The sequence below is a fragment of the Agelaius phoeniceus genome, chromosome 11 (assembly GCF_051311805.1).
Source record: "Agelaius phoeniceus isolate bAgePho1 chromosome 11, bAgePho1.hap1, whole genome shotgun sequence".
Classification (NCBI taxonomy): domain Eukaryota; kingdom Metazoa; phylum Chordata; class Aves; order Passeriformes; family Icteridae; genus Agelaius; species Agelaius phoeniceus.
Window position 1 is genome coordinate 723,356 of NC_135275.1, and position 19,198 is coordinate 742,553.

General features: G+C 40.2%; 1 protein-coding gene across 6 annotated transcripts in view; it reads left to right on the forward strand.

Moving 5' to 3' along the window:
* FGD3 (FYVE, RhoGEF and PH domain containing 3) overlaps window positions 1–19,198 on the forward strand; it is a 91,488-nt gene that overhangs the window by 25,520 nt on the left and 46,770 nt on the right. The window contains exon 1 of one of the 6 annotated variants that reach the window (XM_077184764.1): window positions 3,471–3,660. The exons of 3 other annotated variants lie outside the window; for them this stretch is intronic. In XM_077184764.1, the coding sequence (XP_077040879.1) occupies window positions 3,546–3,660 (115 nt within the window). In that variant the 5' untranslated portion in view covers window positions 3,471–3,545. Of the gene's footprint in view, window positions 1–3,470; window positions 3,661–3,784; window positions 3,808–4,977; window positions 4,997–19,198 lie in introns of those variants that run through there. 2 more of the 6 variants (XM_077184767.1, XM_077184765.1) reach the window with 2 other exon arrangements.

Below are 19,198 nucleotides of genomic sequence, written 5' to 3' on the forward strand. Positions count from 1 at the left end.
GTAAACAAATAATAGATATCAACTTGTTCCCTGCTTTTCTGGGTACATTATTTGAAATGATAGTTTATCCTTAACAATGTCTCCTTTTTGGTTTTGGGGTTTTTTTTGTAATTTTATGTCTGTTCTTCCAATAAGAGGTTGTCAGTCATCTAAAAGCTACCACCAACCATGAGATCAACTCTTCATTTCTTTGCACATGCAGTGTTCTGATAAAAAGCTTCAATAAGATTACAGGAGGATCATGTAATATTGAATAGCCAGTCATTTGTCAGTTTTGTTCTGTTTATGTTTTTGCAATAAAAGACTAAAGTCTGTGTTTCCCCTCAGCTTTGCGCATCTGATACCTTGCCTTGTTATTAGGAGACGAGGTATGATTTTTATGATGTGTATGTTCCTGGAGCACAAAGGTTTTAGCCACATAATCACAGAAATGTTGGCTGGTCAGTCTGTTGCTATTTAGCTGTTAGAAAGTCTAAAACAGTGATGCTTTTTTGTTTGTTCAGGGTGGCTTCAGAGAAATCTCCTGGCTGCCCTTTCCAAGACATACCTGGGTATGTATGATACACATAAAAATCAATATATTCTTGACTTTTAATAATCAATATATGCTCTCCCTGCAATTTCTTGGCCTTCTGCTCAGCCTCACTGTACACCTTTGTCTCTCCCTAGCAGGTGCCTTTTAAAGAAAAGAATAATCTATCTGAGCTGCTCCCTGGTCTTGTTGATCTTCCCCTGGTAGTTGATGGTGTGGCTTTTAATCTGGTTTCCTGAGTAAGTGAGGTTTATGCATTGTGCTTTCAGTCCCTTCTTCCTCCTCAGGCTCATTTCAGAGTGGTCAGCAGAAGGGCTAGGGAGCTAAACATATTTTTTTTTCCTTTTCCTTTCTGTTTTTCCCTAAAATTTATTAGCCAGATAGACTGGTTCCTAGAGAGGAGACAAGCGGGCAGAAGCATCAGGATGACAGCTGGACAGTGGACATGAGTTGCTCTGAACTAGCCCCATCCTGCACCGCTTGGTGCCTGCTGGAGCTGGGAGAGGGGCGCAGTGGAAAGCTGGCATGGTGTGAGGCAATGTGGCTAGAAACATTAAGCCCATGCCAGGTGAGCCCTGCAGAGCTGCTCTGTGCTTTTGGGTTGCTCTGGTTTCCGGCTGTTTGGACTTTTAAGCTCTTTCAGCCTTTCTCCATTGCTTGTGTGTAGTAGCTAACGTTTTAGAGTGCTTTGCTGTGCTTGCATTGGCAGATTTAATTCTGCTCTTCCTTGACTTTGCGTATGAAGTGAGATTTTGCTGTGAGTGAAATTTTGCTGTTGGCAGTTATAAAGACATGATGGCGAGGCTACCTGGAGGAACTTGGGAAAGCATGGATCACACCTGGGTCAGGTGTGATCGGCAAAACTGATTTTTATTGTGATACCATAAAATCAGATTTGTGTTTTATTTGTATTACGGTTTTTGATTTGTGGTCTTGTAAAGAAATGTTGAACTCGTATTCGGCTGAGGAGGAACACAGGTGGAAATGATGGGTTGGACTGTTTGCTCCTGCCTTCCTCAGGTCCCGGCAGTGTGTGTTCTAGGGATTTTATATGTGTAAATGTAATGTACTAGTTCATCTTACCGCTGTGACATGTTGCAAAAACCATGTTTTCATATTTTTTTTTTCTTTCTCTCAATTCAGATTGGGGCAGAAATTGCTGCAAGTGAGAGAGGAGTCAGAAAGGGACCTAGCCTAGGTTACTTCTCAAACCAGTTCTCCCCTGGTCCCGCTTTGGTAGAAGATATCAGCCCCTTCTCTTGGGGCCTCAGTGCTGTCTCCTTTTCTCTGACATGGGACTGGAGAGATGAAGGAGCTGCAGGGAGCAGGCAGCTGCGTGGGGGCTGGCTAGAGCAGCTGTGGAGCAGCCAGCACTGGGGTTTTCAGAAGAAACTCCAAAGCCTGACAGGTTTTTTCCAGCCTTGTGCCCAGCTGGCTTGTAATTGCTCTCACACTGTCTCCACTCCGGCTTTACTCCGTCCTTTTATATGGTCCACAACTTGCTTACCTCCTCTCTTTTTGGCTTAAGTTTCTAAACAAGCCCATTGGAATTAGTAAGTAAATAAATGGTGGATTTTGAAGTGGATTGCCTTTAGCTGCTGTTCTTGCAAATCAAAGTGGGCTTTGTGTTGGTGCAGGCTTCTTGGTATCCTCTGCAGAGAGGCAGAGGAGGTCTGGCTAGTGTGCCAAGGTGGAGCTCTCTATTAATTAACTACTGTTAAAAAACCTTTTCTGTGTGTTCAGAGACAGTGCTTGGAGAATTTTTTGATGTGCAAAATTAAGTTACATTGGTAATAATCATTGGTAAACTGATGACTGTGGAAGTTGCTTTGTTTTGTGGCAAATATTGGACAGTGAGTTTTGCACTTTGGTTGGAGCAATGTGTTAATGTCACTATAGTGAGCAGCTCTTACCTCTTTCTGAGGTTGGAAAAGACCTCCAAGATCATCAAGTCCAACATTTGACTGAATCCTATGATGGCCCCTAAATCATGTCACCAAACATCATGTTTGCTCGTTTTTTGAACACTTCCAGGGACAATGACTCCACCACTGCTCTGGTTTGCCTGTTCTAATGTTTAGCCATTCTGTTTCAATTAAAGAATTTTTCTTAATATCTAAAAAATGCTACTAATAATATTCTAAAAAATACTAACTAAATTTGTATAAAATATAATCAGTTTGATGAAATTGTATTGGCTGTTCTCACTGGGATTTTGGTGTCAGGCTTCCACCTCCTATGGATTATTTTGGTTGACTTTCCGTGGGGACCCTGACAAGATGCAAGGAGGGGAAGGGTGGGATGGTGTGAGTCAGGATCTCATGGAGGAGCACTTTGGAGCAGTGTGCCACAGTGTCCACCCTGCTTTTGTTGATGAACTTTTCTCAGTTTCACAAGGGACAAGATCCTTGAGGTGATCTGTTTCATACTATATGCGAGAATTTTTTGTAAAGGAAAGGCTGCCTTGTGTTTTCATGATAAGGTGATGCTTCTTATCAAGCCTTTGTGAAACTAGTCCTCCTTGCTACATCCTCAGCTCTGCAACACGTTCATCTTTGTCAATCAAGTTTTAATTGCGATTGAGCATTAATTCCTATCTGTGTAAATTCCGATATGTAAATAAAGTTTCTTCAGCTCCTCATTGGAGGGATCTTACACCGCACTTGTTTCAACCAGCATCCCCTCAGCATCTCAGGGAAGTTTCATGCTTTTCAACTACGTGAAATTTGGTGCAAATGAAAGGGAGAGCAGATGAAATTATAGTAGTAATAGTAAAATACATTTTCTTCTCCTACACTCCTACACTCCTACACGTGGACTACACTCCCACGCAGTCTGGCTTTAGAACATCTCCACTGAGTAGCAGCAATTGCCATCAGCGAAGCCCCCTCCCCTTGCCACATTTATTTCCATGGTAACCCACAGAAGGCATTCTGCAGCCTCAAAACTACTTTTGCTCTTTCATCATGCAAGCTGGCATTGTCAAGGGCTGAGTGTATTCCTACAGCTTTGAATGAATATAAAAAAAAGAAAAAGCCTGAATTTGGCTGGGCAATTTTTATTTGGGAGGCCCTGCAGCAGGAAGGAACAGGCAACCTTCAAGTGGCTTAGTGTCCGTACACTGCTTAGTAAGGAAAAAACAGTCCTGCTTCATTAATTGATTAATGGGGAGGGTGAGGGTCATCAGAATGGTCTGTCTGTTAAGCAAATGCAATGATTTCCTGAATGCTGGTAGGTGGCGGGCAAGGGCAGATGGCTGGGCTGGCGAGCTGCCGGTAAGTGTGCATGCTGTGATCTGTTCAAATAGCGCTTTCTTGTGGAGTCTGTAATGCTTTTTCAGGTATGATGTAGAAAATGGTGTCTTACTAGATGCCTCCTCCTCGACTGTGTTATGCATTAGCCTTTTCCTGGTGTAGAAGTGGGGGGGGGTTTGGCAGTGTTGGGCAGTGCTTGCTGAGTGTGAGCAATTTAGTACTGGTAGTAAAAAATTTGCTCTTTCTGTACAGCTCCATAATGAGCTGTATTGATTTTTTGCTTTTTTAAATCCATATTTATGCAGTATTTGCATGTAAATGTTGAGAGGATTTTATGCTTTTTGAACCGTCTAAGACTGTTTAATTGCTCTGTATGATAACAGCGGCATGTGGAACACATAGTACTTGGTAAAAGAAAACCAATTGCTTGCAAACAGTGTCTGCAAATTTGGGATGAATTAAATGATATTGTAAGTAATTATTTTTTTAATAATCTGAAAGCAGAAACCTGTCTGGTTCAAGTGTGTTCAGAGTCTTGTATGATAAAGGTATTGGATGGATTATTAATTAGAATTTTCTGCTGATGTCTGTTTCCATGTTTTCTGAGTATCTGATTCACAGTGCAGGAAAAGTATTGGTTAAAATATTTCAGGGGTGCTGCCTGATCAAAGGATTTGGTTGGCTTGGGACAAGCTAGCAGGGTTTTTTTCCCTTTCTTACATTATTTGGCAGGGAGGGGTGAAAATATAGCTTTTTTCTAAATATGTCTGAAGTACATAAATGACTGGGAAGTCACCATGACAACATGGGGACCTGGATCAGACTTCTCTCCATGCTTTTGCTGTTTTGGTTTTTTTTGTTTAATATTTGTTATTTGGGCATTCCCTAAGCTGTTTGAGGGAGTATCTTACAGCTCCTGTTGGTACAGGACTTTTAATGATATCCAGCTCTTAAAGTAAATTATGTATGCAGAGCTTTTTTGGATTAAGCTCAGTCCAATGTATTATTCAGTTTGTGGTATAATTGAGGTAGGATCTAAACAAGGACATGAGCACCTTCAATAGGAGTTAAGGGTCTGCCTTTACTGCAATTTTGTTGTTGCAGATCTGAAAACTTCTGAGCTTTTCCATGGTCCTGAGGATTCCTGTGTGGTGTTCCCATGTAGGACCCAGAGCCTGGAGATTCCTGAAAGTTATGTGCAAGCTAATGTGTAAGAGAATCTTTGTACAGAAGTGCCTGGAGTTAGGGGCAAGTTCGGGAATGACAATAAAAAAGACTGATCACGGTCAAGAAACAAACAGTTCTTCTACCCTCCTTTGCTAAGGGATGCTGAGTGTACCTCTCAGGGAGGAAGAGGGTTTTGCGAGATATGGTGCTGGCTGTTCCTCTGCACTTGTTGGGACATAGTGAAGTAATGCTGCCTGAGGGGAGTAAGGTTTGTGTTCAGTTTCTTTCTCCATCACCACTTACAGATTTTGGAGTGGTGAACACAGACTGTGAGAAATTGGACCATACAGGGCATTCTGAGCTCTCCTGAGGCCCTGGCACCATTCAGAAGGGAATAAAAGACTCCCCATGTTAGAGAGGGTGTGCAGGGAAGGCAGTAGTGGCAGCACAGTAAAAGGCTCTGATGGGGAGTTGTGGAGTTTGATTTCTCTCCACTGCCACAGCTATGGGCACATGTGTGGAACTAGATGTGCCTGTTTTGTGGTTAATATTTTAGGGTGATCCAGCTTAGGAATCTTCTAGAAGAGTATTTACTTTGGGGAGGAGACATCTTACCTATAGATATCTCCCTGGTGCTGTCTTCTGCTCCCTCCTGGCAGGGTTACGAGGGTTGGAGAGGTGTTTGTTTCATACTTGTAGCAGCAACCTATGTAACTGATAGTGAATTTGGTGGAATAATGTACTAGATGTTCTGTGGAGGTGGCGTTTCAGTGTCAGCAGAGGAGGGTAATTACATGCTTCTCAGTTATCATCATACTTGATGGAAAAAACCATGGTAATTTGGGTAAATGAAAGTAAAAATCATTGCAGTTGTCACTTGTGCCTATCTAAACTTGGAGAGAAAGTAAGTCTGTAACATTTTCTGAGAGTGTATGGATTTACTTGCCCTTGTGGCAGAGCTGTGAGTATGTTTCAGTATTGGGGCAATTGAAAAGTAAGTACAACATGACAGTGACTTTCACCTTGTATTATTACACTACATCTCAACATGAGAATGTGAAGAACCACGCATTTTCCTCTTGACACCCATTAATCTAATGTTTTATTTGATGCCAAATGAATAATAAAATTACTTTTCTACTTTGGAAAAATGTTGAGTTCTGTCTTAAGCTGGAGCAATATTTTCAAGTAATGCTTAAAAGAAATTTTCTACATCTGGGTAGGATTATCTCCTTTGAAGTGCTGTATGTCTGTGTGATGTAGCCTGTTTTCCCTTTTTCTTGAAGTTACGTGATGTTATAATTTTGAATATAGAAAATGTGAGGAAAATTTAGTCCTTCAGAAATTCATCTCACATTTCTGAGAAAAGATTTCTTTTGAGCTAGAGGCTCAAATAATGAGATAAATCTGTTATGAGAAAAAACAAGTAAGAGCAAGAGACTGGTGGAGTTTGTTATATAGACTTCTGTGGTTACATACCTTGCTTTCAAGATTCTTACAGTTAGGATACATAATATTAGAGGCAAAAACTTGAAAGTCCCAAATTTAGGAGTAGCTAATGAACAAAACACATAAACCCACCCTTCCTTTCCCTGCCAAAAATCCCCAACCGCAAACGACACAATAAACCTCTTCTTACTTCTAGGGTTAGAGTCAAACTTGATGCTGTAAGGAAATCAACACCAAAAGAAATAGCTCTAACATATGAAAATCCAGTGGGGATAGGGCAGAGTGACAGTGGTGATGCCATTACAGCATTCTTGGTACTTTGGGATTCTGGTGATGAAAATGATGCTTTTTACTCCACCTGCTCTCAGCAGTAGTGCTCTAAGAGCTCAATAACAGTCACCTGAAATCAAGGCATCTGTATTTATTTTTTCTTACTAATTTTTTTCATTTCTAAGTGGGGAAAGAAAAGTCTTGGTTTCAGTCCTACAAAATAGGATTAAATTAATTTGCAGTATTTTATTAGGAACAACCTGGTTTTGCTGTGTGTCAGAGACTGGCACTAGCTTGCACTTTAATCCTGCTTCTTGTCCCTTCCTAGTACATGGAGAGTGTGGATGTATGGACTGCCATGAAGAACTACATCCAAAGTTTAAAAATTCTTACTGAGTCACACTTACCACCCCTTCAAAAAAAGGGAAGACTTCATCATAGTGTATAAATTCACAATTCAGTGTTAAAACTGAATCTTGGTTTTTTCAGAGCTATTGTTCTTGCCTTGCTCCCCCACTCCCCCCCCCCCCCCCAAAAAAAAAGAAGTTTCTGCATATGCAAGTTCCAACAGGAAACCAAAACCAGCCTTTTCACTTAAGCATGGGATCAGTTGAAGTTTAATTTCCCCTATAAATGTGATATGACAATGAAAAACCCTTGCCACGAAAATTGTAGATGTCTGGAAAACACACCGCACTGAAAAAGCTCAAGGTCTTGACCTCTTTGGTTATAAAAGACAAACTGCTTTAACTTGGGTTATATTTAGTGAATGAGTGGTAAAAATGCTATGGTCTGAGAAGGTGGAAAGATCAAACCTAGAGTTATTTTCCTTGTAAAGGTGACTTTGCTTTTAAGAGGAATAAATGGTATCAGTTTTCGAATACTTCTTTCAATACTTTTGATTCCCAGTGAAAAAGTATTTTGTTGCAGAACAAGAGGTTGTGATATATTTTTTTTTCCATGCCATTGCATAATAATAACTGAGATGAAGTGTTTCTGTTTGCTGGCCAATTAAGTTGCAGTAAACCATGTGATTCCCAGGGTTCTGCAGAGTGTAGGACCTGTTACAACAGCAGCCCTGCTTGCAGTACCACTGTAGAAGATGCCTCCAAGCCCAATTCCTATTTCTGCTGCCTGTGGTCTTATTGGCTTCCATCCTGAGTGCAGCTTTCACACCACTGCCCTGTGCATGGGATCAGTTCAGTCAGTTCTGAGCTGGGTCAAAACATTCCAAGGAAGAATAATGCCTGTGATTGAGGGAGCAGGGCAGGAAGACTCTTTCAGTAGGAGGACGCTAAGGGTAGTATTAAACCACACCATTAGTCCCACCACATGTATCTTGCACCTGTGTAAAATTCTGTCCTTTAGCCCAGGATTTACCATTTCTTTCTGCAATCGGGTGTTTGATCTGGTTTGTTAAAATGGAAAATACTGCTATGAGAAGCAGAATGACAATAGATACAAAACATGGAATGCTAGTGGTGCTAGTGTGCTGGTCTTACCAGGTGTTGAGTTTCCCTTCCAAAGGAGCTGCCCAGTGCTCTTGTGTTTCTTCTGACCAGCCTGGATGGAAAAATATGAAAGGCCCTCAAAGAGTTAAATACACAGAAGTATCAATCAGTGAATATTTAGGTCATGGAGGACTGAGACTGAAGAAATACAGAGCATTACTGACAGCCAGGAGGGTTTATGTTGGTAATGGACTGGGGAATATCTTCTGTCAAGTAGTAGCACCAGACTTTGACTTTGTAATTGTAGTTTCTGTTGTGTTTATGTTCTTAGTTGCACTGCTGTTGCTTTGCAAGATGTGAGATGTTCAATAAGTCTCTAAATGGGCTTTTGAGAACCATGACTTGTGTCTTTCATCATGTCCTGCAGCACTAGTCAGAGCTGACTTCCTAGTAATCACAGACATTTTGAAGATTACCTTTAATCTTCAAGTAATTAATTTGTAGTCTTTTCTGAGGAAATGGTTACAAAATTCAATGTCTTACTGACTTTTTGCAGGGCTCTGACCCATAAATCACTTCTCAGTGACATGGATAGTTCCAGTTTGAAAAGTGTGGTATACAGGCTTTGCCCTGTCCTCCAAGGCTTTGGTTCCTAAGGGCAGGACTTTTTAGTCTTTTCTGTCTGTAAAATGTCATTGAACATCCATGGTGTGATCTGCATAATAATGGTAATGATGAGCTTACACTGTGTGTATGTCCCTGGGGAGAGAGGCAACTCCTGCCTGTTGTCCCTGATGCCCAGATGGTGGTGACTTTTAAAAGGCTTGTTTGCATCCTCTTTGAACGCCAAAACTACTTGAAGCCTTTGCCACTTTCAGGTGATTAAACAATCAAATGTAACAATTTGTTTAATTTTTTTTTTCAAATGTCAAAACCCAGTAGTTTTAACATTATCATGTGTATTTCCAATAGATTGCTGAGTGAATTGGAACTTTATGCTGTTAAATGTTATTACAATTTAGTTTCTTTAATCAAAGAAGCCAATATATTGTTATGGCTTTTATATAGCTATTATATTTTTAATTCTGAAAATGTTTTGAAATAAAGCATATCTTATGTACAGAAGAAGGAGGAACCCTAGTGTATAATACAGTTTAGAATGTGTGATTAATTGAATTTTGATATTAAGAAATTTGTATAGTTTTCATAGCTAGAATGACTTCTTTGATGGAACTGTAATATAGCTGTTGTAATTCCATCATCAGATGAGGTCACTAAACTGAAATATTTATTTCAGTTTATAACCCAATCCCTGGTTGGGTCACTTATTCTGAAAACTGCCTATGCTTTGTGTATGCTGTGCACTCTGGCATTCTAATGTTATTTAATGTTTTTAAATGACAGGTACAGAATTGTAAGATTGCTACAACATGTATTGGGTAGCCACTTTTATTAAGTGCAAAAAGAACTGGAGGTTGATGCACTTAATGTTTGTTATACTAAGCCAGTCACACGTTCCTATTATCAAATGTATCTCCTTGTAGAAGATTAGTAGAAGATGAATGTAGTAGTCCTCAGTAGAGTGCATCTTGTGCTCTATGCCTTTCTGAACATATATCTGTAGCAGGGGATGTTGCCTTTTTGTGCATCTGAAGATTCCAAACTGGCTGCTCTGAGAGGAGGAGGGATCTGTTTGGTCCAAGAATGTTCTTTGTAGATATTGGGTTGGGAGTGCTGTAGGAGTTGCATTCAAGTATTTGGGCAGGAAGAGAAGGTGCACTATGGTGAGAAAGAAGACACACTCTTGGATCTGTGATCAGAAAATTGGAGAGATTACCTAGGATTTTCAACTTGTTTCTAGTTTTATTTTGTTTGTTTTTTCCCAAGGCCAGATTGGATGGAGCTCTGACCAACCTAGTCTAGTGGAAGATTTCCTTGCCCATGGCAGATGTTGGAACAAGATATCATTCAAGGTCCCCTCCAACCTAAACCATTCTGTGATTCTGTAACTCTGCAGGGAGCAAAATACCTGATTCTTCCTGACCATTAGTGAAAATGGGCTTTTCAGTTAAAAACCATCTTGAAGCAATTATTTTGCTTGACAGTCTGATTTTTCCTTTGCCACAGTACATCACAGAAACCGATCAAAGTGTTCCATTCTGAGAACACAGCTTTAGCCAGTGGACACTGGAGCTCAGGGCTGGTCCCTCTGAGTGTGTCTCTATGGAGTGTTTGCAGGGAACTGAGAAGTGAGGCAGGAACACAGAAGAGGAATGGCCCCACAGCACAGTGGTGTGGGGAGACATGGCTGGTGCAGACTTTGCAGACATTTATGAATGCCAGATTTGAGTGTGGAGGGATGACATCTGAGCTCTAAGCATCTCTGAATTAGCCACAGTTTATTTGTGAGCTAGGTGCCTTTTGAGCAGTAACTTTGTGTGGTGACAATCATCACAGTGTTTTAAGGGGTCTGCCCATCATATGCAGAAGCTGACCCAACTGCCACAGGGGAGTGTGGCTAAGGACTGTGCCACACAGTGTCATGATCAATGACAGTCAATGAGTTGGTGTGTGTCAATCATTCCCAGAGTGGAGCAGGGTGGCCAGGGCATAATCAGACCTTATCGCAATTCGTGTATGCATGTGTTTGGTGGTTTTTATTTTTCTTTTTTGGAAGGGCTATGGAGGGCTCAGTGGTGTTTGCTGACACCAGCATGCTGCAAAAGGAAGCAGGAAGTGTCCTAGGCAATTTGGAGTTCTATTAATATTACTGTTTTGTTCTTTATTGATGGGTGCCAACTCAGATCCTCACTTTACATGTAAAGATGTTGCTCTGAAAGGTGTCTTGTTCCTCTCCTTGTGAAGTTGGCAGCATTTAAAGCTCTCTGGGGCCAATATGCCATAATCGATCTGAAAAAACTCCAGCCAAACAAAAATTATTTATCCATAACCCATTCTAAGCAACTGATAGGATTATGATGTTATTACTAAATTACACTTTCACTGTCAATTATTATAAGAGCTCAAGATTGTAAATTCATTACAAGAGTCATTTATTATCTGAAATAATCTTGTAATGATTTTCTTTTACTGTTTTTCTTGTACAGTGAAAATTCTTTGCGTTTTTCTTAATAGCATCTAAATTTCTGTATTGACTTTTATTTTTAAATCCTTCCAGTCATCCTTTCTTAATAATGCAGCTTTGCCAACAAACATACATTGTATGCATGGAGATTTCTCCAATAATAAAAGATTAATATGGAATAACATTGCAGAAATTATAGAGAAACCAGTAATTATTGAAACAGTGCCTGCCATGCAGTATGTGCTGTTTTATGCAATATAATTTTAAACACAAACATTCAGCTATCCTGTGCAAGTGACATAGTTTATAATTATCCACGTTAGCTATACATACATATTGGAAAATGCTAGTTGCCTGTTATAATTTATGTAATGATAGACCACACTCTAAGTTAACTTCAGAATTGAAAGCTATCACCTAAGCAAGACAGAATGTGTACTATTTTCACAATAGTAATTTGAATGCATATTTTGGGTTAATGATCTGATTCTGAAATTGTTGCCTGTTCCTGTCCAGCTTTAAAAAAATTATTTATTTTAAAAAATTATTTTAAAATAATTTCTGGCAGAGTTGTAATTCAATTTTGAGATTAAGTCTGTTTTTTTTTTTCTTTAGAATGAAAATTTAGCAGTCATTCACTTGGATTTTATTTTTTGTGATTTATAAGCGATGTCCCAAATGATAACTTGGGTTCTTGAAAAATGTCCTTGGTTTTCATGTTGTAGTGGCTATGGATTTGATAAAAGTGCAATTGTAGATAACTGGAGAGATGAAATAGCTCTTATAGATATAATTAATTAACTGAAGTTTTGTTGGGAAAACTAATACTAATTCCTTTTACTCCAGTTTTTCTCTGTACTCTATATTATAGGCCTTTGATCTGGTGTTACTTTCTTTGGAGCTTGTCAAGCTGAAATAAAAGATACTTTATCCTATCCTGTGACTGGGATCCAAAATACTGGAGCCGGTTCAGTGGTTTTCAGTCTCTTCCACTTTATTTATCTGTGTGTTGTTCCCATGGACACCTTTAACCTTTCCCAGGTTCTTTTTCTTGCTCTCACTTTGGATCTTAGAGACTCTGGATCACAGAGTGAGGAAGCATTCATCTAACATAAGGAGATGGCCATGCGAGTGAAAGAGTGCTCTTTGCTCTTGGTTCCTCCATCTGCAATATACAGAATATGGTTGTGTGTCCCCTCAGAGCTGGAAGATTCATGGAGTTTGACCTCAGGAGTGGCTCTGGGGTAACCTGGGTGTGTAGGTCTCTGGAGGAGCAGGGTGCAGAGCCTGAGGCCGCAGAGAAGGGTAAAGATGGTGTTCTCTAGTCAGCTGAGAAATCAGTGCAGTGTAGCGTGGACCTTTGGTCAATGTCATAGGCTGCTCCAAGTCTCCAAAAAAGTAGACTCACAGAGGCTAGACCCCTCCAAGGCTTTTCTTGTGCTGGATTTGCAGTCATTGTGTGGGATTGTTTTTTTGGAAGTATAGATATGAGAAAAAGGCACAGGACTAGGGATGCTTTTGCTGTTAGCCTCTCAGTGCTGTCCAGGCTCTTAAAGGCTCTTCCAAGCTGCGACTGTGCTTTTGTGAGCCCATGTGGCACTCAATCACCCAGTCCACAGCCGAGGCACCACGGCAACCTGTTTGCTTCTCATTGCTGCTCATGTTCAGATTATCAGTTAGAAATGTTTTATTCTGTGTCTTTTCTCAATAAAGGAGTTATTATTTGAGAACATTATTTATTGGTAATTTACATTGTTATTTTGTTACATTTGTTTTAAATGGGACAAAAATATTATTATACATGTCACATTGTAATATGTGTGATTGACCTAGTCAAACCAGGTCCTGAGCAGCCTACTCTGAGTGGCCCTGCTTTGAGCAGAGGGGATGGACTGGGTGATCTCCACAAGTTCCTTCCAAGCTCAAAGAATCTGTGGCTTGGCCGTTTTCTATCAAAGCTCTCAACTTCAAGTAGGACATTACTGAGCCACACTGAGAGCTGAAATATGTCTTCTTCTAGTGATTATTTTGAAATTGTTCTGAATTTTGAAACATGCCGCTCTGCTGTCAAAATAGTGTAAAAATACTCCTTGTGTGTTTCAATAATGAAGTTGTATTTTTTCAATATCTGCAGTGTGGAGTGAGCACTTTGTGATCACATAGAAAAGCTAGACCTGCCCTGCAAAGCTTACTTCTGTAGCAAAGAACCTGGGCTCAGTTTTGAGCTACTTTTCACTTACCTGCTTTTATTTAGTACCTAAATAGACTTTTAAATCAGCAAAGGCTAATTATTGGTTTACTAAAACTAATGAAACAATTCAGAATTATAAAGAGAAAGCGAGTTGGTAGGGACACTGTTGGAGACGAATTATATTGTCATTAAATCTTAAGTGGAGGGTAATTTTTACTCATCTTGTTGGTTAAATAAGATCTTACACATTGCAATGTGTAGCATTAAGAAGATGCACAGGCACATCTGCTGAGCAGAGAGAGAGATCCTTGCATGCTGCTTTTGTCATTAGGAATAATTTAGTAAGCTTTCAGTAAGAGAAGAAACAAAGCACACAAAGCATTTTTTGACATGGTTTTGAATGAAGACTGGAATTTGCTCATAGGACTCGACTGGGCTGTTTCTCATAATTTTGTCTTTTAAATCACTGGAAGGTGGGCAGTGTAATGCTTTTCTCTGTTCGGAGAACAGAGAAACTCTTCCTGCAACTCTGGGAATTGGAGATCTGCCATCTTTCTCTTTGTTCTTGGGAGAGAATCCCAAAGACAGTAAATCACACAGCTGCAGGTAACCTGAAAGGAACAAATTGAGATGGCTTTGACTGCAGTAATTTGTTTGTAGAATAAATCTCTTTAAGTTTTCACAGTAATGGATCGCTTTGGTGTTGCAATTTCTGGGTTAAAGTAGTACAGATGTGAAGTTGCAGGTATATTATTAGGCTGAAATAGTTCATTGATTTGCAAAATCAGTGTAATTATTAATTGTGACTCTTTCATCATATTGAAAAACCTTTTACTTGTCAGGGGAAAAAGAAAAAAACAAACTGTGCTCATCTAAGAGGAAAGCCTCAGGAATGCTGAATAAAGATTCTGCCTGCATCCCTTCATCAGGATCTGGTATGTGCATCTTAGAGGAGGCTCATCCAGTGTGGCCATCTTAGAGGTGGTATAGACATCTGACATCAGTGAGGGCTCTGAGGCTGTCAGGCAAAATGATAGCTTCATCTTTGAAAATCCATGGTGAAAATGCATTTATAGTTGCAGCTACACACTGCACGTCATGCTCAGCTTCCTTTGGCTGATCTCTGGGGACACTGTAGAGAGATCAGTTTGGTATGGGGTGTTCCCTTCTGGGAGACCAGGAGTTGTCCGTGGGTAAGCATCCCTGTGTCATGGAGGAGTCTGCCATGAAGCAGCCAGACTAAATCTGGAGACCAGAGCTAAACCAAGTTAATTACCAGAAACATGGGATGCAAAGTGACTTTGAATGGGGAAGAGGCAGGAGGAGGAAAATATATGTTGAAATGCTGCTGCTGTGCTGAAAGACCCCACAGTGGTGGTGTGTGGGACTTGTCCTGTAAGTCAGAGAAATGCCCTTGCTTATGCTCACCTGGCTAGAATAAGAACAATGAGGGTAAAATTATGGTCAGAAATACTTCACTATAACTAGAACTTCTTTGAGAGTGTTTTAGCCTGTTTCAAGTGCTTACTTTATTTTTTACTCTGTGCATGTTATCTGCCCAATATTCAATCCTGAACTCAGGAAAAAATTAGAGGAAGGCCCATTATCTTCCATCTTCAATGAATCCTTTTGCAAAAGAAAAAATCAAAGCAAAACACAGTCTTACAAATTAATGAATTCTGGGTTTCGTGTTAGTTATAATGAAATATATGAATAAAAACCAATTCCCCTTTTCCCTTCTAAATTAGGCACATGCAACAACTTAAGATGGACTTCGATATCTGGACCTTGGCATCTGCACCTTGGCCAATGCAGGAATTAAGTCTTGAAATCTACTGCTGAAGTTAAACAAGTTGCTTTGCATTTCATCACACAAAAGTAAGACAAGACTTGTATGCACCAAAGAAATTAGTCTGGCTGCTCATCCCTTCTTGCCTCCATTTTCTCTAGTAGAGGAACAGTGTTTGACAGTCCCATGTTATGGCTGAATCTCCTGATGTGTGCAGCATTCTGGCAGGGCTTTTGTCTCCTTCAATGTCAGGCTGGCTGACACTTACCCCAGGCTCCTTCTCCTTTTCTTTGTCACTCTTTATGCCTCAGTCTTTTTATGTCATCTAACCTGCTTTTCTTACTAGATGGAAGAGTCTCAGGGGTTTTTCTCTTCTACCTTCGATCTTGTGTCACAGAAAGTAACTGTGATGATCATTTTTGCCTAATTAAACCATTTCCTCATTTGAGGGGTAAAATGAGCTAAATGTTTCCTCCAGAAGAATGAGATTTTCACAGCCTCTTTGTTATATTTTGTTAGATCATAAAAGTTTGTAACTGCCTTCATTTATGGGGGATTTGGTGTTCAGTATCCCCTAACATCTATTCTCTCTATGTCAATATGAAGAGCAGGCCAAATGTAAATACTGAGAAGACTGTGGCTAAATGTAGGAATTTGCTTACCAATGAATAGTCTCCAGCCCTAGACAGAGAAATTAAACATGTTTTTTTCAAATTGGAAACCTGTTTCCTGTGTGCCTTGTCTGTTTCCTGTGTGGGAATGTCACTGGAGGTTTGAAATCATAATGCCAAAGTTTCAGGGACCAGATCTGTAAAGATATGGCAAATTCTGAGGTATGACAGAAATGCTAATGCAAAAGTTGCTGATGGGCATCTGTGTCCAAGTCAACTGAGAGACAAAACCTAAGGCCAAACTGATACTCTCCAAAGGGATACAAATATAAACAAAACCTGAAAGAATAACTTTGGTACAAGTTTGTCACAGAATAGCATGGAAGAACTTTAGAGTTGCCACTTCGGTGGGTATTAGTCTCTTCTCCCAGGTAGCAATTGACAGGACAAGATGAAACAGCCTCAAGTTGTGCCAGGGGAGGTTTAGGTTGGATATTAGGGAAATTTTTGTCACTGAAAAGAAGGTCAAGCCCAGCACAGGCTTCCCAGGACAGTGGTGGAGTGCTCAAAAAGTGGAAGTCTTCAAAAATGTTCAAAAAAATGTGTAGAGGTGACACTTGGGGGACATGTTTTAGTGGAGAACATGCAGATGATGGGGGAATTGATGGTTTGACCTGGTGCTCTTAGAAATCTTTTCCAATCTTAACCATTCTGTGATCCTGTGATACTGTGGAGAAGCACACAACGTTGACATTGGTTCAGGACATTTATTGTGTAGTTCATTATCACACTCAGCAGCACTGCAGACATAGATCTAGAAATTACAATATTTGCGTTAAACCACATGAACATATATTACTACTTGAAAAAATCTCCCAAGCCCCCACAAAATCAATTAGTCCTCATCTACTCTTCAGCAGAGTTTAGATTATAATCACTTAGAAGTTTATTAGCAAAGAAATAATTACATGTGGAGTTTGCCACTCTTGGGACTTGCGTCCATATAGAGCTTTGATAACAGTGATGCACAAGGAGGAGCTGCTTCACCACAGTCCCTCCTTCTCTGCAGGAGATCCTCAGGCTGGATTTGTCCCTGGAGTGCCAGCTGGATGAGCCAGGTGCCTTCTTACAGAGAGGTTTCAGTACAACCCTGTAATTTGGGGCTGACTCCTGTGACTGAAGGGAGGCTGGGGCTGAGCAGCAGACTGCATGTCCTCAGCCTCTGTGGGTGTTAACAGAGGACTCAAAACACAGTCAGTAAAAACACAAGACCTTTTTTTTTTAACTTTGTACCAATAACCCCAGGAGCTGAAGGTAAGTTCTTGCTAACTGCAGTACCACATCCTGTTTCATACAGGAAAGAAAAATATTTTTGTTTCAAGGCTTTATTGTGCCTGTTGTTAGTCTTGGAGGAGAATATATTCTGTGGTGCTTTTTCTTTCTCGTTTTCCTTTTGAGTGAATTTATTCTGTTCTCAGTATGGCTTTTCTGGTTGTTGCTTCCACTCCACAGGCCCCCTTGGAGTACCTAGGGCTGGAAGCTGGCCCTTCTTCCCATTCAGCTGATGTTTTTCCCCTTCACTCATTTTTTGGACAGAATTTGCTTGGCAGACTGCTACAAAATGAAAATAAAATAAGAAATACCACTTTCCTTCTTAACTAGGGAAAGATGACCTTCCATACAGTTAGTGACAGATTCTGATTTTTTGTCCTCGAAAGGAGTTTAAATTTTCTCTGTGTCAACTCAGTGGCAAGTTGAGTTGATCCTGTATTACATCTCAAGAGATGGTATCATTGCCACTATGGTAGAAACGATGGGGCATATTTGACTGGCCTTGGAAGGATCCTTGCTTTGTGCTGTCTGTGGGGGATGTAGTGGCCAGCTGCGCTCAGAGCAACATAAAACACCTGAAAGTAGAGTGCCTGCTTGATTTTTTTTGTCTGTTTTTTTTCCTTGCCCCAGTGTAAAACTGTATGTAATGACTTTATAGCAGCAGGATTTCTGAGATGTGCTTGTAATTTTGCCTTTTCTTTACCTTGTCAATGGGTAGGTATGAAGATTTTGTCAGGAATTTGGTTTACACATCTGTGTTAATTAGTGCTGCAATAAAGAATTAGATGTGGAAGCTTCTCCTTTATGTCACTCAGAAATCTTCTCCTGACCACTGTAATTATATAAATGTAAAGTAAACACTTAAGGATCACTTTTATAACCAGTTTTCAATAGCAGTTTGCCAGCTAACCCATATCTAAGAGAAAGGCCCTAGTGCCCAAGCTGCCCCTGCAATGGTGGGGGGCCAGAGAGCCTGTACTGACACTGCATTCCTGCTTCATGTAGAACTAATAGTGCCAGGAGTGTTTCTAGCTGGAGAAATGTGGGTCTGCAGTGTGAAGTTTTTTTATTTACATGCAAGATAGAAAATGAGGACTGTACTGTAGTACTCTGTCTAGGGAGCATTGAGTGGGACAAGGAGTGTGCTTTATTGTTGTGAGGAAAGGGCTGATGTACGTCTATTGAAAAGCTAATTCTTCAAATGTAAGTATACCAGATTAAATGAGTAACGAAAATTCTGTAGTGGTTCCTTTAAAGCAGTTGTGGAGAAATCCCTTGCTGCAGGATCAAGTGTGAAATGTCCCAGAGGCAGAGAAGTGTTGAAAAAGCTTTGCACAGGTACCTGGGTTATGTGCTGTTCTGGATAGGGCAATAAAAACAACATTGCAATGACAGATACAGAGACTGCACTGAAATGAGTGTGTAAAAGAGGTTTTTACTCTTTGTATGTAAAAACCTGTTCAAGAAGAACAGAAGTCAGAGCTGAAAACTCCTCAGGAATATGCCTGCTGTGATTCAGATGATGAGAGATGGAAGGTGTGTGCTAGTGCTGATAAAGCACAGCCTTTATTTGGATTAGCTTGCAGGAATGTACCATAGGAAAATCTAATGAGAATAAAGGTGGGGTATTTTGATCCACATTTATGGAAGATACAATGACAATGATGTTCTGTAGTGACACTTGAGAAGCTATGAAACATCTGTTAGAGAAAGCATCCTCACCTAAGGCAGTTAAAATTAGTCAGGACAGGATAAAGGTACACCAAATCCCAAATACCCAAATACTAGTGTTATAGGTCTAGGGAAACTTTTGGTCCGTGTGCTTTACATGCACAAATTTGTTAATTTCAGCAATGTGCTTCTTTCACAAAAAACTTTTTTTGTGTCTGTGTTTCTGTGGTGGTGTGAGATGAACTGAATAGACCAAATTTCTGGCAGCCCTGCTCAGACTGAGCAATTTGTCAGGGTTTGTCAGGTTTGTGTTTTTCATAAGAGCTCAAAGCAGCAGCCCCTCAAAGCAGCTGTCTCCTCCGAGGTGGAGTCTGCCCAGCAATGCACCATTAATTC